Below are 27,284 nucleotides of genomic sequence, written 5' to 3' on the forward strand. Positions count from 1 at the left end.
TTTTTTTTTTTCCTCTCTACAGTTTTATTAGTGAGCCTTTATAATCACTCTGTCATACAACTCCAGCCTGTCCTTGGGAGTTTTTAAAAGAAATAGGAACAGTCATGAATATTGAACGTTTCCATTCATGAACAGATCAATAAGGATAGGAGGAAAGTGCCGCTGTATGCAATTTGCTTCACCAACAGAATGACTATTCATACGTCCTAATTATCTAGTTTTGACAAGGCATCTCACCAAAAGTCAGGCGTGTTTCTTCATTAAGTGAAAATCATCTGGTCATCAAAAATGTACTGTAGTGTGAGTTTCTAAAATATAAATCTGAAAAGGACTATTTGTACCCCTCCCCCATAAAAAAAAAAAAAATTCACAAAATTCAAGGGTCATCCTATCTCTATATACACATTATGTACAGCCATAACATGAAGCTCCATTGCAAATCGAGATTTTATTTCACTACCAAAAAATAACAAACGTGACAACTAAAGACAGCAGCAGCTATGCCACGAGCAATAAATTAGACAAAATGCATTTTCCTTCATGACATCACATGCACAGAAGTACATGAATTCACCATTGATTTCCATTCGGTACAAAGCCTATACAAGGCACCGGCACACCTTAACATCTACAAGTGGGCAAGCTCTCTAGCACTGAGATTCCGCATAACCTTCAGTAGGAGGTGCATTCAGTTTCACGTTGTGGTACTCGTACTCACTCTCGGAATCCTGGAGACACAGACGATGAGAAAACAGAACGTGAAGATGAGTTAACAGCTAGGAGATGCTAAACTTCCAAAAGAGATCAAAACATTAATGTCATCAGATATACATTATGTAAAACAGCCAGTGAAACAGATCTGACAGATGCTCACTCCAATTAGTTAACAGAAAGACCGAAGATGATGCGGTGTACTGTACCGTCATGGATATGTCACAGCACATGATCCCTGTCTCTTTGCCCCCCACTCGGTTGTTGTCATACTCCTCTCTGACGAGCATAGAAGAGACAACAATGAGTCGACATTCAGTATAGTTATGCCAGAGCAAAATACAAAGAAAGCAAGTTTTGGTATAGTAGTCCAATGGACCTCCACGTATTTGTGGTTTGCCATCTGTGGGTGGATTCAGCTATTCAGAGCTCATTCATGCAACCCGTTTGTCAAAAACCAGGAGAGAGGGATAACAGCCATTTTTGATCATTTTGACTCACTTTTGAAGGCCCAAAGGAAATTGTGTTCTCTACCAACGGAAACCTTAATATACAAAGATTTTACCCTTGTTTTTCATTCGGAAAAAAGTACATTTTTAACCTTTCACCCTTATTTAGTAAACAGCAGTTGAAAATAAGTCAGCAGACGACCAACCATGAACGACTCCGCTGCACCTCCTGATAAGAATAAAGTTTTAAAAAAAATAAACTAACATAAAAATTAAAACTTGTGCCAGCAGGAATTGAATTTAAACACTGGATGTTTCAATTTTTACACTTATATAATTCCATTCAAAAATTGAATCTGAAACATATAATTTGAAATTGAATTTATTAGTTTGGAACTCAAATCCAACAAACCTGAACATGAACGGAAGAATTCTTTGTAATCATTGTAATCATACACCCTCACGGTTAGTTTGACCATTTGAGATTCAGTTCGACAAACTCAATTTCAAATTATGAGTGACAGAGATCCAGGGACTGTAAGGAATAGCAATTGATCGACAATATACAGATCTCTTCTTCAGTCAATCAGCACCTAATTTTGTCTACTTTATTATCACGTCCACATAGGGACTCTCCAAAAAGCGAACATGTTCATTTTTTGTATCAAGATGCAATGTGTGCAGTCTCTACAGGTAGGTGTCAATAAAGCCTAAAAGGTACCCTTTTTTACTTTCCTTTCCATAACAAGGAAAAAAACAGCAATGGTGACCGTGAAAGAGTGTCTGCTTGAACTAGTGGACCCAAATGTCCAGATGACGCATTTAGTTATGCTGCAAAATCGATTGAGAAGGCAGTGGCGTAGGTGATATGTGGAGCAGGGAGGAAAAGTGAGTACGTCACCAGACCATGTGACCAAAATGGGCCAATCACAAGAGATGATCATTGTGGCTTTCCCCGCACAGCAACGTTTTTTTGTGTGTGCGGGAAGCTATGCAGAGGTGCTGCCAAGTCAATGCATAGCTCACGTGATGTGATGCAAGCGTATAAACTGGGCTTCAGGCATGGAGTTCAATGCCTGGATAATATTATGTTGGAAAGGAACCAAAAAGACAACTTAGTCACATCAGTGTGATATTTCCTTTTCCCATGTTTGAAAGGAAGCGCGTTTTTAATATTTCTGACCATAAAGATTTGGCTTCCCGGTGAGTCCCTTTGTCATGAGATAAAGAACCAAGGTGCTGATTGGCCGAAGACGAGATCTGTGCATCTCCGACCGATTGCTACTCCTTACATCAATATTACAGCGAACTTGAAATTGGATTTGTCGAACTGAATATGAAATGATAAAACAATACATAATTTCAATTTTCATTGCCCAATAAAAAAAAAAAAATTCTTACATTCATACGTTTATTGGACTTCAGTTTCAAACAAACTCAACTCAAAATAATATATTCCAATTTGTTTTTTAATGAAATGTTTAGGATGAAACAATACAAATTCAAATTGTGTTTTTCAAATTCAGTTTGTAACGCATATACATTGAAGTGTAGAAATTTAAATTCAAATATATATGATTCAAATTCATACTGCTGGCATAGAGTGCATCTGCTGCTGGATGCACCAACTACAATTTATAGAAATATGAACACACATAAAATATTTGTGCCGTTGCTGCAGTATGATATGGAAACGTTAAAAAAAATCTATATTATACAGATTATGTCTGAAAATTATATTTTTGTGGACTACTCCCTATAAATAAAAATGACGACAAAATCCAATTCATCTAGTCATCGATGCTCCATGTTTTTGTTTGCAGGATGAAAGATTTGCAAACATTTAGTAGGTGAGTGTAGGACAAAAGGTCATGCTTATTTGTGAATGTTCCATGATAAATATAGCAAAGGGAGTAATCGCTCAGGCTAGCTTTGAAGTTAGCAAATTCCTACCTCGGGGGAGAATGCCCGAGTCCTCCCAGATGATACCGATGGAGAATAGTCATTCGTTGAGTCCGGAACAGCCTCATTGTAATCATAGTCCAAATCTCTATCGGCAATTTCAAGGGAAGTGGTCGGGTCCAAACGCTTGACGTGACTAGTGTTACAGGTTGTTCATTGTCATAGCGTCATCACTTTTTTCCCCATTTTAAAGGGCCACCGTCATGAAATGCATGATTTTTAGTATGTTATTAATGAAAAAGCGGCAGTCAACATGGCCCCATGTGTTTTTTCACCACAAAACATGATTTTGATGTATGTGCCTTTATGTAACTCCCGCCATGAAAATTCTCTCGTGGGATTTGTTTTCGAGAAGAAGCAGGAAGTCATGTACATGCCAGCCCTCAAGTGGACTCGTTTCGTTTCTATTAGTTTTACCTCCAGGAAGGTAGCTCGTTGTTCCTTCGTGTTAGCCAAAATGCTGCCTCGTTGCATTGCTGAACATCGCATGAACACTCGGGAGGATGGATTTACCCTTCATAAGTTTGCACGAGACCTGGTTCGTCGTGAAAAATTGATTGCACGGGTGCAGAGGACGAGAGCTTCGTGGGTTCCAAATGACAGGTAGGTGTATATACAGCTACTAAAAACAATAATACTTTGGGGCAGAGCACGTAATCGGTCTCTCATAATATAACAAAAGATCCGCGTACATATGACAGGCGTGCTAAATGTGTCGATGTGCACGTTGGACGGCGTCGGGCTCGCCGGCGGAGGCTACTGCGTTGCCTCGCGCAGCCTTCAGGCTCGCGGACGGCGGCGGCTCTGAAGAACGGTGCCGACCATGGCGCACTCAGCCGCGTGCGACGACAACGACTTGACGGTGTTGTTCATCGCATACTGCGGTGGCTATGAACAACACCCTAAAGCAGCCGAGCTCGGCTCCGTGATAAGTCATCTCGGCGCCAAAAATGAGCCATACCGGCCGGCTGCTAGGAGCCGCGATGGCTCATCTCTGCCGCGGAAGTGGCTCGGACAGGGAGGCGGTTTGGTAGTGATTGCATATCATCTGAATATGGCTCGAAACAATAGAGTAATAATGCCCAGGTAACTTCACTCGGTTGTGTGGTGTTCTCTTCTTCGGAAAGAGCTTCCGTGTCAGAAGGGGCGTGTTCCGTCTCGCATAGTAGGGTACACTGCGTGTTTTCAATGGCGAATGACCGAGTGACGTCACGGACAGGGGATGCAGCCAATATGGCGACCAGTTGGATGTCGTGGAATGACATTTCCGCAACTTTGCGCATGGATGACGCGCTCTCCGCTCATATTTATTTTTTCGTATAGGTATTGAAATAAATAATGTAATATGTATTTTTCATTACGATATCTATTTTAGAATGTTTATACGGATGACACTTGACCTTTAAGCATTAGCAAAACACTGTTTTAGCGTAAGATCTCTTTATTTACCAATTATTATGCTGTCTGTTTCAGTCACGCCGTTACAAATCCCCAATATGTCACAAAGGCCTTCAACGGATATCATCTTCCTCTGATCGAGCTGACAAAGTTCTGATCAAACCCACTGGTACTATCTAGTGTCACTTTATAATAATGATAATAATGAAATCCTTCCAAAGCCAATGATACATATTGTGGAGCCTCTTATTACAATTAGAAGAAGAAGAAAAAACAGAAAAAGTATTAATACGTCTTTGGCACTGAAGACATTGATTTGTGAAAATATTTTTATATTTCTCTGGCATCAAATGAGTTAATGACAATATGTCAGTTTAACTTGTCTTAGAAAGGAAATGGTTCAGCCTGTAGGCTTTCATATTCTGTTCTGCAATTTTACTCAGAATAAGTAATAAGTTGTCAAGACAGAGAAAAAAAACACGAGTTTTCTGAAAAAAATGTAGAGGTCCAACAATTGACTGATTATCTAATTCTATCTAATTAATCAACAACAACAACAACCAAGCAAATGAGCCCTAAACAAGTGCATAAGATTACCGATAGCACAAATAAAATTCCTTACCTGCCAGATTTATCAAAGTAGATTTGGCCAAAGTGCTATCCCCACCTCTAACTTAATTGCTCTTTAACCTTCATAAAATTAGTAATTCAGGTGTGAATCTATACCAACCAGAGGCTGGGTAAATCCCAAGAGACCCACTTCTGTGATTGGTTGAACAAATCTACTCACCCATCTGTGACCTCTATGGCTGATCTGTAGCCCTTGGATTGGCTGCGCTCTCTCTTGGGGCAGAGCATCTGACCAATCAGAATAAGGGCGATGATGGCCGAAGGGATGAGGATGAAAAACAGGAGGAATGTAACATCCGAGAAGCGAATGCTGGGTGCTGAGGAGGATAATTGGAGGTACTTAGATTCGGATCAACAAGCTTTCTTAGGAGATGATGTAAAGCCCCTCTCCCCCCTCCACACATACATACAAACACACACATATATATATATATAATATATATATATATATTATATATATATATATATATAATATATATATATATATATATAAAAATCCTATCAGGTGTCCTGTTGCACAACCTTCGACGTTTACATTCTGTGAACCCATTTGATATATATACATACGTACGTATACATACATACGTACGTACGTATACATACATACGTACGTACGTATACATACATACGTACGTACGTATACATACATACGTACGTACGTATACATACATACGTACGTACGTATACATACATACGTACGTACGTACATACATACGTACATACATACGTACGTACATACGTACGTACATACGTACGTACGTACGTACATACGTATATACACACATACGTATACACATACATGTATACGTATGTATATACACACACATGTATACGTATGTATATACACACATACGTATATACACACATACGTATATAGACATATGTATATATACACATATATATATATATAGACATATGTATATATACATATGTATATATACACATATATATATATATATATATATATATATATATATAGACATATGTATATAGACATATGTATATAGACATATGTATATAGACATATGTATATATAGACATATGTATATATAGACATATGTCTATATAGACATATGTCTATATAGACATATGTATATAGACATATGTCTATATATACATATGTCTATATATACATATGTATATATACATATGTCTATATAGACATATGTCTATATAGACATATGTATATAGACATTGTATATAGACATATGTATATATAGACATATGTATATATACATATGTATATATAGACATATGTATATATACATATGTATATATAGACATATGTATATATACATATGTATATATAGACATATGTATATAGACATATTATATATACACATATATATATATATATTATATAGACATATGTTATATACATATGTATATATACACATATATATATATATATATAGATATATATATAGACATATGTATATATACACACACATATATATATATATATTATATATATATATAGATATATATATATATATATAGAATATATATATATATATATATAGACATATGTATATATACACATATATATATATATATATATATATATATATATATATATATATTATATAGACATATGTATATATACACACACATATATATATATATATATATATATATATATATATATATATATATATATATACATACATACACACATATACATACACACACACACATATATATGTACACGTGCACACAAAATTGTTGATGAGTCAGCTACACTAAATACATGCTGGCTGAGGAATGCTAACATTCCACTTTGTCGTGCCTGTTTGTCAAGTCTAGTCGTCTGAAGTAATTACAGTAGGTATTATTCAAATATGGTCGTCTTCATGTTCACATACAGTAAATTAGATGACAAACGTGCATTGCAAGAGGCCTGTTTTGACAATTGTTAATGGCATTACCACTAGCAAAATTAAATATTTGTTTGGTTGTAATAGGAAGTAAATACGTGAAGCGGCTTACCCTTGGGAGTGACAGTGAGTACTGTGTGTGAGTTCGGGTTCCCGTGGACATCTGGGGGATTTCTGACTGAGCATGTGTAGGTTCCATTATCATTCAGTGTGGAATTGATCAGAGAGATGGAGGCTTCCCCCCTTGCCGGGCTTCCTCGCCACTGAACACGCCCACTGAACTGACCCTCCAGAGAAGGGAAGGCACGAGAAGAGAAGTGGAAGAACTGAGGAAAGTGGAAAAGGAGGCAAAAACATTACTATTACTCATTACAGAGTGGAGAGGTGTGGTCAAGCGAAGTAAATATACTGTAGGCAAAAATGTCTTGTCATTTGGTCACAAAACAATGGTTAACTTATTCTGATGTTCCAGTGGGTAGTGATATTTGGACAGTAGAGTACCCTCTGCCATTGCCATAGCAACTCCGCTACTTTAGAGGTTCGTGTCATCGGTGGACGAGCAGGGAGATGTGTACGATGTTAGTGGCGGCAAGACGACAAGAGAATGTTTATTTCAACATAATGAATTTCTTTGTGTTTAGCATGTACATGATGTCCCCAGTTTATGCAGGTGTTGATCTACAACAGCACAAAATGAACAAGGTTGAGCCCCTTCCGGTGTGAAAACCAGACATTGCAAGTAAAGATAAGCCACTGCTTTCTCCCTCCTCGTAGTTTTCTTTTATTTTAGTATTTATAGGCAATGTTTAAAAGTATGGTTTTTGTTAGTAGTGATCAAGAGCATATGTTACAACAAATGTACAAAATCAGGTTACACTGATATAGTAACAGAACTCTGTCTTAAGCCAAGAATCACCTGTACAATAAATTCTTCGGCATAGCTTATATTCACGACAACACAATACATACTTTTGCTTGTGAACAAATCCACACTCATGCTATTGATTTGTATTTACCACATTATATTCTTTTTCAACAAGAGCACTCAGATCTCCACCGAGATATAAACTAGTCATGTTGGAAATAAATGGGCATATCCTCAAGATTGAACAGCTAAAAAGGAGTTACAGTTTCATGTAGATCCTGCATTTCTATGTATGATTTCCGCTAAGAGCCATACGGAGATAAGTGTCTGAAAAATTTAAATGGGGAGTTGCTAGCAAATGGCTGACTCAGCTGCCTGAAACTTGGTTCTACACAACAGCTTTTGATGCTGCATACATGGATTATTTATGAAGCTGTAATTTTTTTTAAGGTACATCTCAAAAGTGCCAAAGAAAAGCTGATTAAAAGCAGTCATATATAGAATACTGTACAACAGTAAGTTTACTTGGGGAAAAAAAAGCTAAAACAAGATTGAGGTTTCAAGAACTGATAACACGCAAACAATACAATATTCCAATACAATAGGCATATGTGACTGACAATTTTGTTTCAGTCATGATCAGAAAGAATATTTTGACCGTAACTCTGAGTAAATGTTATCATTTTCATCAAAAGAAATTGTCTGGCAGGAGATGCTGAGACAGATGGTGGTGGGACAAGACCAACGTTCAGAAATATGGCCACACATCTGATCGCCTAAAAAATTGAACTTATTTGGAGAATTAATCGTCAGAATAGAACTAAAATATATTATATTTTTCCAAAGAAATAGAGAAGGGCTAAAGCACATTAGCACAATAACTTCTTAATATCTGTGTCTGGGTTAACTTACGGGAAGTGTTAACATGAGCCATGTGAGTGTCTCTCCATAGCTATCAATGAGTCCAATGGCACAGTTACAGTAACATCGTTTCATTGCATTTAAGTAAGTCTCACATCAAAGATGACAACATTGTCAAAACTATCGACGTTCACCGACTGAGGAGCAGCAGGCGTGCAGGGTGGGAGAAATACTTGCAATGGAAACTGTGTAATCGCTGTTTTGATAATCAAATAACTAAGAGACCTTGTTTAACTTAAAATTCTCCATGTCCTTGGAATTTCTCTCAACAGTAAATTTTAGTCCTCCATGAAAGCAGATTTATTATCTTTCTTTTATGGAAAACAAAAAAAAGACAAAAAAACGTTTGTAGCATATAGATCAAGTTTTTAATTCCTGTGACCTTCAATCTCTTAGGCAGTACTGCATCAAAAACCGACAATGTGTAAAGGATATCACCACATGGGCTCAGGAACACTTCAGAAAATCAATGTCAGTAAATACAATTCAGCGCTACATCAGTAAGTGGAAATTAAAACTCTACTATGCAAAGCAAAAGCCATTTATCAACAACACCAAGAAACACTGCCGGTTACTCTGGGCCCAAGCTCATCTGATGCAAAATTGAAACATCTTCTGTGGTCCGATGAGTCCACATTTCAAACTGCTTTCGGAAATTGTGGACGTCGTGTCCTCTGGCCCAAAAAAGAAAAGGACCACCGGACTGTTATGGATGCAAAGTACAAAAGTCACCATCTGTGATGCTATGGGGTTTTGTTAGTGTCAATGCCATGGATAACTTGCACATCAGTGAAGACATCATTAATGCTGAAATGTTTTGGAGAAAAATGCATATGTCAGTACGAGACTGTCCGGCTAGGCTCCGGCACTCCCGTGACCCTTGCAAGGACAAGCGCCTCAGATAATGGATGGATAGTGAAATTCATGTCATAGAGATGCACAACAGACTACACACACTTACAGTCCAATATTCTATCTGTTTTTTACTATAGCCACATCTCAAACTAGCATCTCTATTTTTTTTTCCCTGAACACATTTGAGTAGTCAATAAGAGTTCGAGGAGTGAATGAGTGTGTTTGAGCTGTGTTTATGAGACTGTTTGAGTAGAGAGAGTTTTAGTTTTTATTTGCAGTCGGCTTCCATGTCTGAAGCTAACCAGGAGAAGCTTATCTATTCTTTTATCTTAAGAAGACTTGACTATTGTAATGATCTTCTGACTTGACTCCCCAAAAAGAGCAAGAAACGACTTCAGCTCGGTCAGAATTCTGCAGCTCTGGTTCTGACCAGAACAAAGAGGTTAGAGCATCTAACTCCAATTCTAAAGCCTTTACATTGGCCTCCAGTCAGCTTTAGAAGACATTTTAAAGTTCTGCTACTGGTCTGTAACTCACTAAATGGTTTTGGTCGTGAATACATGAAAGAAATGCTGATGGAATATAAACCCAGTACGGCTCTGAGATCGACAGATTCAGGTCAAATAATGGAGCCCAGAGTCCAAAGCAAACATGGTGAAGCAGCATTTAGCTATTCTATTATTCTGGAAAAAAAAAAAACCAATAAATTGCCAACAGATGTGACGTCAGGACCATGTGTGAGTGTTTTGAAATCCAAATTAAAATCTTGTTTTTTCTCATGAGTTTTAGAGTACTTCCACTTTTCAGTGATATTTCTTGCACTTGAAGCTGTTTTAATTGCACTTTATTTTAAAATGTTTTCAGTTTTATATTTGAATGCTTTTAAATCATGTAAAGCACATTGAGTTACCTTGTGCATGAAATGCCTTTTCCAAATAAATTTGCTTTGCTTTAGTGTTTTCGTGTGAAAGCATTTGAGTAGAAGGTGTGAGAGGTAATCCTGAATAATGTCCGAAACGGGCCCTCATATGAAATGCAGGCGCTTGCATGCATGAAGCAAATTTTTCTGAAGGAAAGCCGGTAGCTACACAGTTAATGGAATTAGTTCCAAAGCCTAACACCACTGTGACGATGTGGGAACAATTTTGGATTCAAGCCTGACAAACGCGTCCATCCCGCGAACAACAGCAATACCATCTTGCTGTTGAATTTGTATGAAGTCACAACAAAGACGACACACCTTAAAAACTCGAAGTGACAAAATCCTGCATTGTCGTGGGGTCGTGAAGCAAGAACCATGATATAGAGGAGGATTACTATACCTGTATTCCGTGACAACAAATTGCAGTGACTCATCGTTCAGTCATGTGACTCATTGTTTCCGTGAAGTGCATCCCAGGACTGATCGTCTCAAGTGTAAAACACTCTATGCATACTATTATTGGAATAGTCTCAGAGATACAGACAAGTCCAGACTGTAAACAACCAATTCTAAATTCAATTAACTTTATGTGGCAAAAATGTATATCGGAAATAGCAAAAACATCTAGTGGTCAAACTGCCGTTGTCCATGATGAAGCGCAACTTTCTCTCAAGTGAGCATTTAAAGGAGAAACTCAAGTCTTTTGATTTGTCACTCTCTTTGCATGGCTGGTTGGGATACCACATGAAAGGAAAGCAGTAAAGTGCAAAAAAAAAAGTGTAATGAAAACCATAGAACTTATGATGGAGAGAAGCATTTAAAATACGTTCCAAATTATTATGCATATTAAAATTCCCTGATTTTCCTAAATTTGTGATGTAAATGATAATGTTCAAATCATCCTTTTCAAATTGTGGAATGTAATTACATGTATTTGAGTGATTAAGAAAACCTGCAAATGATCCTTTTCAAAAATAAACTTACAAGTTCAGGGTTTCAAATTATTATGCACAGTTTCAAGATATTTTATAGGTTATAAAAAAATGAAAAAAACTAAAATTGATCATTTGTTGAATCTGAAGCAATTTGAGGTAATTTTTACTCAAATCAAAAACTAAGATAAAAACATTGGGTCAAGTCACATTTTTAAATATGACCCCTGATTTCACAATATCTTCACAATTCTTGCAACCATTGGACTTGTGAGTTTTGGAGATCTGCTTGAAATTCTTTGTAGGATGTCAGAATAGACTTATTGGATGGGAACTGTCTCTAGCCTTCAAAGGTCTTTTGAGGATAGGTTTGAAGTCAGGAGAGGAGGCCACATATAAGTTTCTCCCCGTTTATGGCCATAATGGCCAGACATTGTGAAGTATACCTTGCAGCACATGCTGGTGTATTGACATGTGTGCAGGTGATGATATCATGGAAAGCAAGGTCCTTCTCGTGGTGCCATGAAAGAAAGTGGTGAGTCAAAAACTCCACATACTTTTTCAGAGATCACTTTAATACCTTCAGGAACTTGAAAGAGCCCAGCCAGCTCTCTTCCCCCGAATTCTGACATTGCAAGGAATACCTCTCCTGCTGCTATTAGGTAAGGGGTCCAATGTTAAAATGTAACTTGACCAGTTAAAGTGCTTTTTCATAATCAATGATCTCCTAATCCTGAAAATTCAAAAAGTTACTTTCCAGTTCTTTACAACCTGTATTTAAAAACCCTGTTTGTGTAATAGGGATTTTAAGTTGTTTTTTTTTTTAAATTGTCAGCAAGGTTTGCTCAACAATATTTATTCTGTTTTAATAATTCTTGTGATTGCTAATTTCCGATTTATGAAAAGCAGACAAAACTATCACATGCAAAATTATTTGAAATAGTGTCATTATCTAAAATAAACCTTTTGTCTCACTGGCTGAGTTAGCCGGAAGATTAAAAAAAAAAAAAAAAAAATCCATCGGACAAGCATTTTTTTTTTTTTTTTTACCATCCAAAATATTATATCATTTTAGATCAGGCTGGACAATCTAACTAAAAACATCGTCATTGCAATAATGGCATAAGCAATGTTTAGTATGTGTTTTTATACATTTCTATATTATGCTACATGTTGGACACAAACAGAAGTCACAGCAACATTAAAGTGGGACTGTCATCCCTATAAACATTCCAAAATAGATATTGTAATGAAAAATACCTAACAGTATTCACTTCAGTATCTATACAAAAAAAATATGTGAGCGGATCGTGCATCATCCATGCGCAAAGTTGCGCAATTGAGTGTCCCTCGACATACAAGTGATCGCCATATTAGTCGCGTCCTCTATCCTTGACGTCATCGTCACTTCCGCCATTGAAAACGCGCAGTGCCTGCTACTATGGAAGCCGAACAACAGATATTCTGATTTTTCCGACGCCCCTTCTGACACCAAAGCTCTTTTCGAAAAGGACAACACCACACAACCGAGTGAAGTTACCGGGGGAATATTACACTATTGTTTCGAGGCCTCAGGGCAATATTGCACTATTGTTTCGAGCCATATTCAGATGATATGCGATCACGGCCAAACCGCATCCTGTCCGATCCACTCCCGCGGCAGAGATGAGCCATCGCGGCTCAATGCAGCCGGCCGGTGTGGCTTATGACCGAGTCGAGCGGTGCTGCTTTCGGGGGGTGCTCACAGACGCCGCGGTACTGAGCAACACAGTCGAGCTGGGGCACTTAATGCGCGCACGCGACTGAGTAACGCATTCTCGGCTGGGTTCTTCAGAGCCGCCCCCGTCGCAAAGCCCGACACGCAGCCTTCGCAGAAGCTGTGACCGCCGAACGCGGCGCCTCAGCCGGTGTGGCTGATTTTCGGCGCCGTGGTGGCATATAAGGAGGAGCTGGAGCCGAGCCATGCTGCTTTTAGGGGTATGTTCAAAGCCGCCGCAGTACGCAATGAGCACTATCGAGACGAGGGTGAGTGAGACGGTGGCTGGGCGACACGCACATCGACACAGGGATCTTTTGTCATGTGATGATAGAGACCAATTACGTGGTCCACCCCAAACTATTATTTTTTTTAGTAGCTGTATACACACCTAGTTGTTATTTGAAACCCACGAAGCTCTCGTCCTCTGCAGCCGTGCAATCCATTATTCACAACGAACAGGGTCTCTTTCAAACTTATGAAGGGTAATTCCATTCTCCCGAGTCTTCAAGCAATGTCCAGCAATGCAATGAGCCGGCATTTTGGCTAACACGAAGGAACAACGAACTACCTTCCCGGAGGAAAAACTAATGGAAACAAACGAGTCCACGAGGGGGCGCCGCTGTCCTGTACGTGACTTCCTGCTTCTTCTCGAAAACAAATTCCTGAGAGGATTTTCATGGCGGGAGTTACAAAAAGCTGTATACGTCAAAATCATGTTTTGTGGTGAAAAAACACATGGGACCATATTGGCTGTGGGTTTTTCCATTAATAATATACCAAAAATCATCCATTTCATGACAGGCCCACTTTAAGCAGCAATAAGGGGAAATAAAGTTACATTTATCAGTCAGAACGTCAGGCTTCACACAATCCTCATGCCTCAGCATTCAAGCCTCTGTGGGATCAATACTGCCTGGCACGTGTGCATCTGTTTAATTTTTCTATCAATGAACATTTTTAAAAGACGCTTAAGTAGCTTTGAGGCTGAAACATCAAGCTGCCGAAGTTTCATTTGATTTGGGTATGGATTTGGCCAAATAAAAGGGATCATTTTTGTATTATGAGATTATCTGAATCAGTCACTGTGATTTGACAGGCGTGGTCTCGCTCACACGCCATCTCGCTCGCAAATCTGCACAGTTGAGCACGAAAAACCACGCGCGTAAAATTTGTTATGAGTACAAATACATAGATATTGAAAGACGTCGCTTATTTTTTTATTTTATTTCCGAAGGAAGCTGCGAGCCAAGCATCGGGGTCCGGCAGAGGCCGCGATCCAAGCTTCGAAGCCCGCGACTGGAGCTCACTCGTCAGACTCCACGTCATTGCCGTCCGAAGAACCATCCGAAGCTGCCGGCCTGGAGCTCTGGAGGCCTTTGTTTTTGCACTTACGTCCTGCGCGTAGGCCTCCGAGTAGTCAGACTCCGGCGTCATTCCACCCGAAGAACCATCTGAATATTCAACATTATTTACAGCCACAGGTTCAAATCTGGATGGAAGTATTCCTCAGTCTTCTCGATCAACTGATACTGCTATTTCTTCATCAGATGAGGATAAATCCGAGAAATCAGCACTGGGCACAATGTAATCAAGCCTTTGGTGCAGCACCTTACACGTCACATCTGCGCACATAAGACATGTGACCGGCGAAAATGGCAGCACCCCTGAAAATTCGTAATTGTCGATAAAAATCTTCTCAAAACATGATTAAATCAGAGAGGATTGAACATCACATTGTCAAAATAGAGTATATATTACATGACCTATTGGCTACATTGTTCGTGCAAACCACTGGATTACCCCTTTAAGTTTGCCGATGACCATTTCGATGATACAGAGGAATTTTGTGGTCAGATGAGACCACAATGGAACTTTTTCATCATAATTCTACTAACTGTGTTTGGAGAATGACGAATGATGAGTTCCATCCCAAGAACACCATCCCTACTGTGAAGCATGGTAATGTTTTTCTACACATGGGACAGGACGACTACACTGTATTACAGAGAGGATGACCGCAGCCATGTATTGTGAGATTTTGGGGAACAACCTCTTTCCCTCAGTCAGGGCATTGAAGATGGGTCGTGGCTGGGTCTTTCAACGTGACAATGACCCGAAGCACACAGCCAGGAAAACCAAAGAGTGGCTACGTAAGAAGTATATCAACGTTCTGGCGTGGCCTAGCCAGTCTCCAAACCTAAACCCAGCCCAGAAACCTGTCTGATCTAGAGAAGATCTGTGTGAAGGAGTGGGCCAAAATCCCTCCTGCAGTGTGTGTGGTGAACGACCTCTGTAATTGCAAACAAAGGCTACTGAAACCAAATATTAACATTTGGTTTTCTCAGGTGTTCAAATACTTATTTGCAGCTGTATCACACAAATAAATCATTTAAAAAAATCAGAGATTGTGATTTCTGGATTTTCTTTTTATTTTATCTCTCTCACAGTGGACATGCACCTACGATGAAAATTTCAGACCCCTCCATGATTTCTAGGTGGGAGAACTTGCAATAGGGCAGGGTGTTCAAATACTTACAGTATTTTCTTCACTGTATATGTTCGAACCTGAGTTCACGAATGGAACACAGGACAGGATTCGGCGAGACCTGACGAAGTTGACATGGAACTGAGCACCCAAAACACAGACTGGTAGGTGGCTCAAGAAATCTACGTACACCTGGTTGACGAAATCTTTTCTTTTCTTGCATGTCTGCTTGCACACAACAGTGAGTCGTTTGTTGTTGTACTAGCGACTGAGTCAGTGTAAAACAAAAATTGAAAACTTCAGTATAGTTCTGTGTTTAAAGATTTAGCCCGTATTTTAAATAATGCACCTAACACTTGAGAGCACACACCGCCGTAGTCGAATTTCAGTAAGACCTCAGCTTCATGGATACGCATATTGGTTGACACATATATCTGTATCAGTATTGTACTTACATTTAAAATAAGGTAGATACTTGTAAATACTAAACAATTGAACACTTATTTACTTACTTGCTACCGAAGCCAAGTGAACACTGTACCAGGTTTTCAAAGCAGTCCTCCATGAAACGCTTGGAACATATTACTGTCCACTTTGATTTGTACGTCCAATGCGCCCACTTTTGTCTTCATAAACCTGGTCCACACACTGCCTATCCGTTCATCTTTCGGCCATACATGTAAGCTGACTCCGTCAGCATTTGACGCAGAACAGCCGTATGCTACATATGTTCTCAACATCTTTGCTAGCTTTTTCACTCTCTGGCTAAATGTTGCCTTGACGTGACATCACATCCCGGGGAGTTACAGAACTTGCCGAATCTAAGTGACATTTTGAACAAAATCTTGAGACTGACTTTGATGCTAATTTATTTCATTTCTGTTGTGTTGAGAATTTTTTTAATAATAATAATAATAATGAAATTTTAGCTACATTTGTATGATAGACAAATAAAATACATTACCTCTGGATAAGACCTTTAAAAGAGTGATGCCATTATGATATGAGCATAGTAAGCAAATTAAATACATCAAGAAAAATATAAAGGACTTGTCACTATATAGCGAGTAGCACTTAAAGAGTCACTCGCAAAACGGATAACTTAGTCGCATTTGGCGCCTGGCAAGTGTTCAATTTCAAATTCTGCAGTGTACAATGGGTTTTCCTGGCTAAAATATGTTGGCCGATAATAAAAGAAGAAAAATGGAAACCACCACAGAACAAGTGTTGTTTGGTTGAGCTTCCAAGCATGAACAATAACCTTCCTCTTTGTGTTCCATGTCACTTATTAAAAATAAGGCTGAGTAAAAAATTATTTTTTTCTGGGTTTGCTCATGCCAGGTACATTTTCAATATTAAAAGCTGTTAAATGCAGCACTCTACCTATTAAACCATCCTATACCTTTACTGGGTTCTAAATAAGTAACAACATTAAATGTGCAATGCTACTTCAGAAGATGGCATAGAAACTTGTTTTACCCCATGAATCATGACTTTAATATTTGAAGCCTTCAACCGAGCACTACACAGATGTGTGCTCTCCCTTCTTCTTCAAATCATTTTTTTTTTGGGTACTCACACATTTTACATGCTAAGAACAAAAGATACATTTAACTATCTATTGAAATGTAAATTTAGATACATAAAGAAAGAAATTGTGTTTTAAAAGGATTCCCAGTCTTAACTGTTTTAAGCATGATTCAGTAGAATTCAAATGGTTACTGCTGAAATTCATTTTCACTTTAATGTCATCAAACAACCATTTTTTTCCCCATTGGCCACTGAAGCACTGTGGCAGCTGTGATTGATTTGGCTGAATAAATGTATTGATGATATATTTATTTAACATGCTTATTCATGGTCAGGCCCACTGTGATATACAATCAAGTACACTCGGAGATATAAACCTGCCAAAACAGCTTGTGAAATTGGACGGAGAGTAGATACTGGCTTGTCAATAGAAATTGGAAAAATGTAGACCTGGTTCCATCCACGGTCAAGATCACATTGCCAACTTGCGACACAGTATGTATTTGTGATGAGAAGAGAATCATTTGGATGGGCGTTGCACCGTTTTGCAATAACTTTAGAGCTTTGCAAGTTCATGACGTGTCGACACAAATGCATCTGCATGCCAGCATAATCTGTTTCTCTCATCTTGGTGCGTACTTTGAGGCCAGATAACATTGTCTGTTAATGACTAAACCAACAGAACTCCACATTAGGAGGAGCCACAAAAACATTAGCCTTCACTTCACTCTGAGTGCTCTTATAGGAAATGATGGCATATAGGGTTGCAACTACCACAGTATATATTCCGGCGGTCCAAATGCAATTACAACAGAACCACATTTGATGGTTCACTTCAAGCCCAAATGGAATTCCTTAAATTATGTGGTGGTTTTGAGCGGACTGGTCAATGAGGCTCAACCCTGATTGACCACGCTTCATGGATTGAGTGCTGTTATGGGTTGGAATGGAAACGTGGATGGCATTTTGGGAGACCACAATACTGCCATAGAGAAAAGGAATTTAGGTAACTGTTCACATCAGGTTTTCAGGGAAACCGTCAGAATACACACAACCTGGGCTGAGAAGGTAGGAGAATGCCGCAAATGAAGCACAGGCATTGATGGAAACGCCCGATACTTAAAAATTGGAAACAATTCAAACCATAAATGAACAGAAATTGGTTAGAGACTAGAGAATTTCAAACGCAAGTTTATTTTACTCAAACACAAATCCCTGTTACAATGCCTCTTCTTTTCCCACATATTTTCTAGGCCATTACAGTGTAAAGGTGATGCACAGAATCTAATATGGCAAACCAGACAAGTGCTCTGAGTTCTGTAAATCTTTAATAACAGCCATCTTCTGGGGTATCTCTTTATAGAATGTTTAAGATAGCCAAGGAATAAATGTAATGGTCATGTAGTCAAGAGAATCTCCCAGAATACTGTATCCTTAATTCAGTGATTGCCTACAGTCTCTAAAACTGCTTGGTGTAGGCCACATAGCACACAATTGTAACAGATGGGACTCGAGACTTTTTTCTTTTTATCCTGGAATTAGGAACTTTTGGCATGTTTGCACCACAGGAATTCTTCCCCAAATTCTACAATCATTCAACTTGAATCAATCCGACTCATAGTCCATTAGAAAACATAAGAAACGAGAAAAATCTTCCCATTTAATACGCATAACTATTTATCGGCGCATTAGCACTGCTTTCTGATCAGAAGTGAACATTACTTTGCCTCATTTGTAAATGAGGATAAGAGTTACACGTGCCGAACTGATCGGGACACGTGCGGATCAGACCAAAACAGTTGAACTGAATACTTTGAATGGTATTCAAAAACCGTTCCACACTTAATACACAAAAGAACCATTCACACTCATCGTCACACCTAAGGACAACTTGGAGTCATCAAATAAACTAAAGGTCCCATGCCATCAAAATCTATTTATTTCCACAGTTTTATGCAAAACAGGTTGAAATGCATCTGACTTGGTTTAAGTTTGACATTTATGCAATGTGACAAAAGCTGACGCAGGATAAGGAACAGCTAAACGAGTCGATCAGTTTCAGGTGTTGGTGAGAGGTAGTCCCGCTACTTATTGGTCAATAACTTGCCCACTAATTTGTGATTGGTGCTCAGGTAAAACTGGCTGCGCAAACACAGATGCTTTGACTAACTGATTATTGGACAACTAATCAATTATTCAATAACTATTTTTGTTCATCGAGTAATCATTGATAACGCCTTTAATTTAGTTGCAGCTTTATGAGGAAGGATTAAATGGCTTCAATTTATTTGGAAAATCATTCCAAAGCATTTTGGAACCAGAACCTGTTTGGCACATTTCATGGAGGATGACTTTGTAAAAATCACACATGTTATCTGTACAACCATATAAATAATGTACAGCATTGAAAGCATTTATTTGAATGCAGTAAACAGTCCATGCATGTAAAATAATGAATATAATAGCGTTCTTGCTGAATTTTCCTTTCTTGGGCTCTGACTGTTTTGTCTTCAGCCCTACGATGGCCCCCAAGCATACTGCATCTTTGAAGGTTTTTGGTGGTGAGCTTAAAGCATCGGAGGAAGATCCTAACCTATCAGGAGAATATGAATCTCCTGGCTAAGTGTTGGGAAGAACGGACGTATGCGGCACTTTCATTGCAAATGCAAGACAAGAAGGTTGCCGTTGACTCTCAACAAAGCAACAAACTATGAAACTCCAAGCATTCGATTCTACTGCCATCTACGAGTATTTGCCGCATGGAGCGCTTTTCAATAGTGTACACAGTGTAGGGTGTTTTTCTATTTATTTTATCATTAGATTATTTCGTGCGTGGTCACATTTGTTTACAAGGGCCTTAAAAATGAGTCTTAAAAACTTTGTGTTGTAAGCCTTTGAAGAGGTAAAAGTATTGAACAAAATATTTTTCTCCATATCGCCTCTCAATAATGGCCAGGAACATGATGCCCACAATAAACGAGTACATTGCACAATTTAAAGAAGCACCTTGATGTGCTGTTGACCTCATTATTTGTATAGCTCGTGGTGGTTGTCCTCGACATCAGAAAGGTCTTTGTGTTTCTTTGTTGTAAAAGCAGTAACTATTTTAAAACACATACTACTGTAAAGCACCATACTAGTTACTGCAGGGGTGTCCGGACTTTTTTACCCCAAGATCTATTTTTCAAGCAGCCTGCCTCTCGCAAGCTACTGACAGGGGGCTGGGAGGTGATGCTCCCAATGTTGTTATTAATGTTATGTCATATACTATATATAAATATATATGTATATTTAAAATATAGAATAAACTTTTTGTGCACTGTATTGTCTGTGCTTTGATCCTGTATCAGCCTGTGCCAAGGTGGAATTTTAACATTACACACCATCTCATCCTGCACTTTCTACTTTAGCTTCAGACCAGACCTTTCTCACTCAAAAAAGAGAAAATCTTGTCCAGTTTCATCACTTTTTTTCCCATTATTCACGTACTCTGACATTCTTAGCATCTTAAAGTAACAGCATTTCTTTTATCACTTTCTCCATTAATATCGAAAGTAAACACAAGCAGCATGTCTAGCTCGTCTTTGCGCTACGTTGCCCAGAATGTGTTGCGGACTAAAGTAGGGGTGGTGGACGCTGTCAATATAAAACACATTGATGGGCTGAGTAAGTACTGTAACATTTGTAATTATGAGTGTACGTCTTTAAGAGCAGGGCTGGGGGCCGGGTGTAAGGTCAACTATGAAAAAGAATGTGGCGGAGCAGCAGCCGTTGTTAGGGAAAGTTCTGTGTGCTGCCTAAAAGAAACCACTGGCTTCTTTTCATTTTTTACAGTACGTGTGTGAATTGTGCCATTGGATGTAACAACCAGTCATCCCTCACTTACTGAATCACATTGCCAAATGCCACAAACTGAATAGCTGTATGTTATACTTTCATTTGGCATTGGATTATTTTTTTTTTGTGCGCAATGCAGAATATCTGCGAAGAGACTGCATCGCACAATTGCGCACACGCGCAGTTTAGAGGGAAAATTGGCTGACTTTTTCTTTTTTTGGGCACGCCGTCCCACGATCGATCGCCATCGACGCATTGAGCACCCCTGACTTACTGTATGTGATCAAAGTTGACCACACCACAACCACTGCAGACTGGCCATCCTGAAAGGAGATTCTGTGATCCCTTCTCAAGGTTTCTTCCTTTATTTTTCTTCCCTGCTGAATGTGTTTATTGTTTTTGTTGTGCTTTTTTTCCTTGCCTAGTTCGACGACAGGATGCTATCGATCTGTGTGAACGGTGGGCCTATGAGGCTCTTTGAGAGAGACTCTTTTGTGATGAAAGGCTATACAAATAAACTTGACTTGGCCATGAAAACTACACGACTTAAGTGGACACGCACTTCTGTGCTCTTAATTGTCTACTGTATATTTCATAATCAAGTTGATTTGAGGAATTTTTCTGCACAAGAAAATAAAACTGGCAGCCATTTCTAATAATGTCAATCCACTTTGGTGCAGTTGGAAAATATCAATGCTTTGAGAATTTAATTAAAATATTTCTAGTTTTATTCATCAAAATTACACGACAGAACACATAGTATTTCAATGAGGAAATGTCCTCACCTTCAGCACTTGTCATATTAGGCCATGACAGGCTCACGTGTGTCAAATGTGGAAAAGCAATATTTTCTCTGAAAAATCTAACATTTCAATCAAAAAAGAATTCTAAAATTACTATTGAGTGTTTTTTATTGGGGGGGGTAATTTCTTCTCTGGTAATGTTTATGAATCCAGAACTATGAAATATGTCCATTTGTTTACAGCTTGAGCTCGCTAGCTCCTTTAAATTTGCGTCCACTACTTGAAACATTATTTTAATTGATTAAATGAGATTGATTAATTACAAAGGCTCAAACCAAACATTTCTTTAATCAGGTCCCACCACCACTGTAAATCTTTCTTTGTGGGTGACTCAAATTTAGTGCAGCAGAGTTTAGCTCTTGACTCACTGTGTGCGGCGGCCCACCAGTCTGAGGTCTGTAGGACCAGTCAACCGTCATCTTGCTTGTGGGTCGACTGCTGGAAGTGAAAGTGCAGGACAGCGTGACGGTGTCTCCTGCGGATGCGTGAAGCTCTGCTGGAGAATGCACTGTGATGGACAAGACGAGTGAAGGAGCTGCAAAGGAGAGCCCAAGATGAAACCAAAAGGTTAGTGAATGCGAGTGTGTCTTTTAGCAAATCGAGTTGACTACAAAATTCCAATCTTTGCAGAGATGAAAAGGAATGCATGTTGATGTGCTTTTGACCACAGCCATCTGATAATGGCTAGTTTTCAAACTGATTGGCAAAAAATAAGTACATGGAGTCGTTGCCCAATGAATGCAAGGCACGTCTGTTCTGATATGTACACCAACTTCAGTATCTGTGAAAAGTTTATTCAGGTACGTTCCCCCCCCATGTATTTAATCACCACAAATCAATGCTGATCTAAACAAGCCAGTTTGCATGTTGCTGACTTTGTGGCTATAATGTCGTACATATAGCAATGCCTAGATTTTATGCAAATAAATGGGAGTATGATATGAGTGGGATATTCTTACATGAGTTGAGTATGTGGTCTGTTAAACGCGTGTGTGGCATCATCAAAAGAGAAACTAAAATATTCCCTTAGCGTTACATAAAAATAAAAAATATCTCGCGGCTATGGCTGCTTGGGGCGCTGTCGTTCTGGTTTCGGGAGAAGCGCTAAATTTTTTTTCACAAAAGACTTGTTCTTTTACGGCATCCGACGTGAAATTATGCCTTTTGAATGATTCGAGACCTGGTGCAATGCATTGTGGAGAACCTCAAGGCCATGTGTATTCCAGTTTGGAGGGAATGTGACGAGAAAAGGGGTGTTTGATGCAAAGGGAAAGTTTAAAGATCTTTTTTTTTCGTGAGTTTCGGTGTGAAACACATACATGGTTAGTATTTGATGAATTATGGGGTTATCTTTCATAATAACGAATTATTTTAGTAATCTGTTACGTTTTTGGACCGTATGAGGTGAATAAATAATACCCTGCATGCAGCGCCACCGGTGCCGAAAAGGAACATGGCTGCTCGAGGTGGTCTTGAATGAAGATAGCGATGAAAAGGAAATGTTATAAACTGAATCCAGGCTCCTGACTGGTTCATTCCACTTAAAATCTCTGCACATGGCCCCAAACAAATTTAAATTATATTGATTTCTGCATTCATTGTGATACAGTGATCTCTCTTAACCTGTCAATGGACTTGGTAATTTGGGCGACAATTTGGGATGTTTACGTATGCTTCTTGCCAAGTTGGTTTTAGATATATTGAATGCTGTTGGGTCAGTATGTTGAGTGTTTAAAGGTCAAGTGTCGTCAAACGGATGATTTTTGGTATATTTTTAATGAAAAACCCACAGCCAATATGGTCCTATGTGTTTTTTCACCACAAAACATGATTTTGACGTATACAGCTTTTTGTAACTCCTGCCATGAAAATCCGGTCAGGGATTTGTTTTCAAGAAGAAGCAGGAAGTGACGTACAGGACAGTGGCGCTCCCTCGTGGACTCGTTTGTTTCCATGAGTTTTTCCTCCGGGAAGGTAGTTCGTTGTTCCTTCGTGTTAGCCAAAATGCCGGCTCATTGCATTGCTGGACATTGCTTGAACACTCGGGAGAATGGAATTAGCCTTCATAAGTTTGAAAGAGACCCTGTTCGTGGTGAAAAATGGATTGCACAACTGCAGAGGACGAGAGCTTCGTGGGTTCCAAATAACAGGTAGGTGTGTATGCAGCTCCAAAAAAAAAAAAATTGTTTGGGGCGGACCACGTAAACGGTCTCTCTCATAACGTAACAAAAGATCCGCATATGAAATGTGCCGATGTGCGCATAGAGCTACTAAAAAAAAAAAATAATAGTTTGGGGCGGACCACGTAATCAGTCTCTCTCATAACATAACAAAAGATCCGGGTATGAAATGTGTCAATGTGCGCGTCGCCCAGCCAACAATGTCTCGATGGTGTTCATCGTGTACTGCGGCGACTTTGAACATACCCCTAAAAGTAACATAGCTTGGCACCACCTCCTCCTTATATGCCACCACAGGCGCAAAAACTCAGCCACACCGGCTGAGGCGCCTCGTTCGGTGGTCACAGCTTCTGCGAAGGCTGCGCGTCGGGCTTTGCGACGGGGGCGGCTCGGAAGAACCCAGCTGAGAATGCGTTACTCAGTCGCGTGCACGCATAAAGCGCCCCGGCTCGACTGTGACTAAAGCAGCACCACTTGGCTCTGTCATAAGCCACACCGACCGGCTGCGATGAGCCAAGATGGCTCATCTCCGCCGCGGGAGTGGATCGGACAGGATACGGTTTGGCCGTGATCGGATATCATCTGAATATGGCTCAAAACAATAGTGTAATATTGCCCAGAGGGCTCGAAACAATAGTATAATATTGCCCCGGTAACTTCACTTGGTTGTGTGGTGTTGTCCTTTTCGAAAAGAGCTTCGGTGTCAGAAGGGGCGTCGGAAAAATCAGAATATCTCTGTTGTTCGGCTTCCATGGTAGCAGGCACAGCGCGTTTTCAACGGCGGAAGTGACGATGAGGTCAAGGACAGATGACGCGACTAATATGGTGACCACTTGCATGTCGAGGGACACTCAATTGCGCAACTTTGCACATGGATGACGCGCTCTCCGCTCACTTTTTTTTCTTCATATAGACATTGAAGTGAATACTGTTATATGTATTCTTTATTACAATATCTATTTTAGAATGTTTATAGGGATGTCAGTCCCACTTTAAGGTGCAAGTACTGGTAAAGATTCACTGCTAGGGATCAAGAAGGTGTTATCACTGTAGCAGCTAAACTTACATGCTTCCTTATTTTAATTAGTTTTCTTTTTTTACATCGTGCACTTGCCCAAGTAATTGGTCATTGCGTTTTGTGCATTTGATTATACATATTTTTAATACATTGCACAGAATACTTTGTTATTGAGGCTTTTTTCATAAAATTATGTTTAGTAAAATCTAGGTAAAACTAAATCCCAATAATTATTGAATGAATTAAACTTCATTTAATGGTCAATAAAGTTCTATGCCTACATGCTAAATCAATTTCAAATGCTCATTTTTCTGTCACACTAGATGCTGCATTGCCAGTTATATCTCACTGTATTTATTTCTTTTGCAGCATCAAAGTAGTGACAGTACTGACATTTGGACAAACAGTTGGTGACTTTCATCTAGTGGCCAACAGTCAGCTGTGGAATTCCCTTGAAATTAAGGAATAAAGAAAGTTGTGAACTTTCCCTAAATTTAAGACACTGTTGGTGTCAATCTTTGTAGTCACAGGAACTTTCAAATCTTCAGGAAGTCTACTTTTTGCTGAGTTTTCAAAGGCAAACGTAAGGGAAATTACACATGTAACCCATTTATTGTTGGGTTTCGAATAATATTTAATAAAATGACGGGAGAATTCATCACCTGATGTATTAATGTATGAACCGAATGAAAAGTTAAAACACAAAATGACAGAATACTCATTTTATAGCATTAAACAAGCTTGAACCAATTTTTTCATGTTTTTGCACCAAAAAAATATTTCGGATGTGGTTTTCTTGTTCTTTTGAACATGTAGACCAACGATATTAATAGGTAATACAAAAAAAGTCATTTTCTCATTACCCACAGTCCAAGGAATGATTCAGTACCTGAAGTACATTATTTGGATCATTTAAAAAAAAAACACCTTGGCGGTCCCTCATATAAATCAATACATTTAAAAGATACACAAAATGTGCAAAATTATTAACATATATTTTGTTCTGTAAATTTCACATTCACAAATCAAAATTTTTAAAACCCACCCCAGTATTCAAATTATTCTTAATTGAACTTAACTATTTCAAGTCTCTCAAATAAATCATTAATCAGAAAAGTTAATTATTGATATACATCCAAAACTAATGGAAATTGAGCAACAAGAATTTGTCTTTATAATTTTTATTTAAAGTATTTTAATTGCATTTGTATTTTCTTCTATTGTATTTATAATAATGTTACATGTGGATTGTTTGATTTTACATCATTCTGTTGTTTGTTCAATGTTTGATAATGTTTTTTTTTAATTAGAGGGAAATCCCTTATCGTTATCACAGTAAGCAATAATATCAATACTTTAAAATTGGTCACTAGAAACTTGAATTCTCGCAACTGTGACGTGAGATCATTTCACTTTCTGGGTTAGATGACGTAAAATGATAAGACAATGTAAAAAAAATATAGTAGCTAATGTGCTACACACGCAACACTTTTCTAGAAAGACGTTGATATTTTGACAACAGTTGCGACGCGAATCAAACAACAGTCGATACTCGTGGAGGAAACACTGGTGAAAAAGCAACATGAAAGCCAAAGTGTCGCTTGTTTACTCACCCAAGAAAAGCAGCAAACGGAACAGCAACAGCGCTTCCCGCGAGCTATTCCTTAGGATCACTCGATGCATTTTAGGGGTCCAAGAAACATCGACTTGCGGGAGACACAAAACGCCCCAAAAATATGTATGCAGTATGCGTCAAAGATTTGGGGAAATTCCTTCCATTGTGGGGCTCGGCGTGACTCGCAGCGAATTGAGCACGACCTGACAAACAGGTGGATCAGGAAGTGCGGCGGATGCAGCAACTTGGGCGAACGCGTCGGCAACACGACTCAACTGGCTCGCAGGAGATATTAGAAGCCAGTAGCCAATAATGATGTTTAGGGCCATATTAACTATCCGGTTAAAGACCCGCAGTGCCTGATCGGTAATTATGGAACATAACAGAAACAATTAGCTGCCGCTGCTGCTCGTACGTTACTCGGGAGCCAAGAAAGGAAATAGAGACACTATTAAAATGAGAGTGATGACAAAAGTGAAATGTTTCTTGACTGGTTTGTTTTAAGGCAGGAGTCCATTTTCCAAGTCGTTACACT

At 38.9% G+C, this 27,284-nt stretch overlaps 1 protein-coding gene across 1 annotated transcript; it reads right to left on the reverse strand.

The window, feature by feature from the left end:
* Positions 1-27,284, reverse strand: LOC133505201 (myelin protein zero-like protein 3). Its single transcript, XM_061828228.1, has 6 exons — positions 26,748-27,284; positions 22,305-22,471; positions 7,140-7,353; positions 5,311-5,467; positions 921-990; positions 1-728 (listed from the first exon to the last, which is right to left on the reverse strand). The coding sequence occupies exons 1-6, from the start codon at positions 26,815-26,817 to the stop codon at positions 648-650; spliced, it is 759 nt and encodes a 252-aa protein (XP_061684212.1). The 5' UTR covers positions 26,818-27,284; the 3' UTR covers positions 1-647.

Source organism: Syngnathoides biaculeatus, chromosome 8 (assembly GCF_019802595.1).
Source record: "Syngnathoides biaculeatus isolate LvHL_M chromosome 8, ASM1980259v1, whole genome shotgun sequence".
NCBI classification, from domain to species: Eukaryota; Metazoa; Chordata; class Actinopteri; order Syngnathiformes; family Syngnathidae; genus Syngnathoides; species Syngnathoides biaculeatus.

Excerpts from the sequence above, each read along its gene's own strand:
- LOC133505201 (XM_061828228.1), bottom strand. The coding sequence starts at position 26,817 with ATGCATCGAGTGATCCTAAGGAATAGCTCGCGGGAAGCGCTGTTGCTG. Across the intron at positions 22,472-26,747 it reads CCGTTTGCTGCTTTTCTTGG|CTCCTTCACTCGTCTTGTCC; the intron begins GTGAGTAAACAA and ends TCTCCTTTGCAG. Across the intron at positions 5,468-7,139 it reads ACTCACTGTCACTCCCAAGG|CACCCAGCATTCGCTTCTCG; the intron begins GTAAGCCGCTTC and ends TATCCTCCTCAG.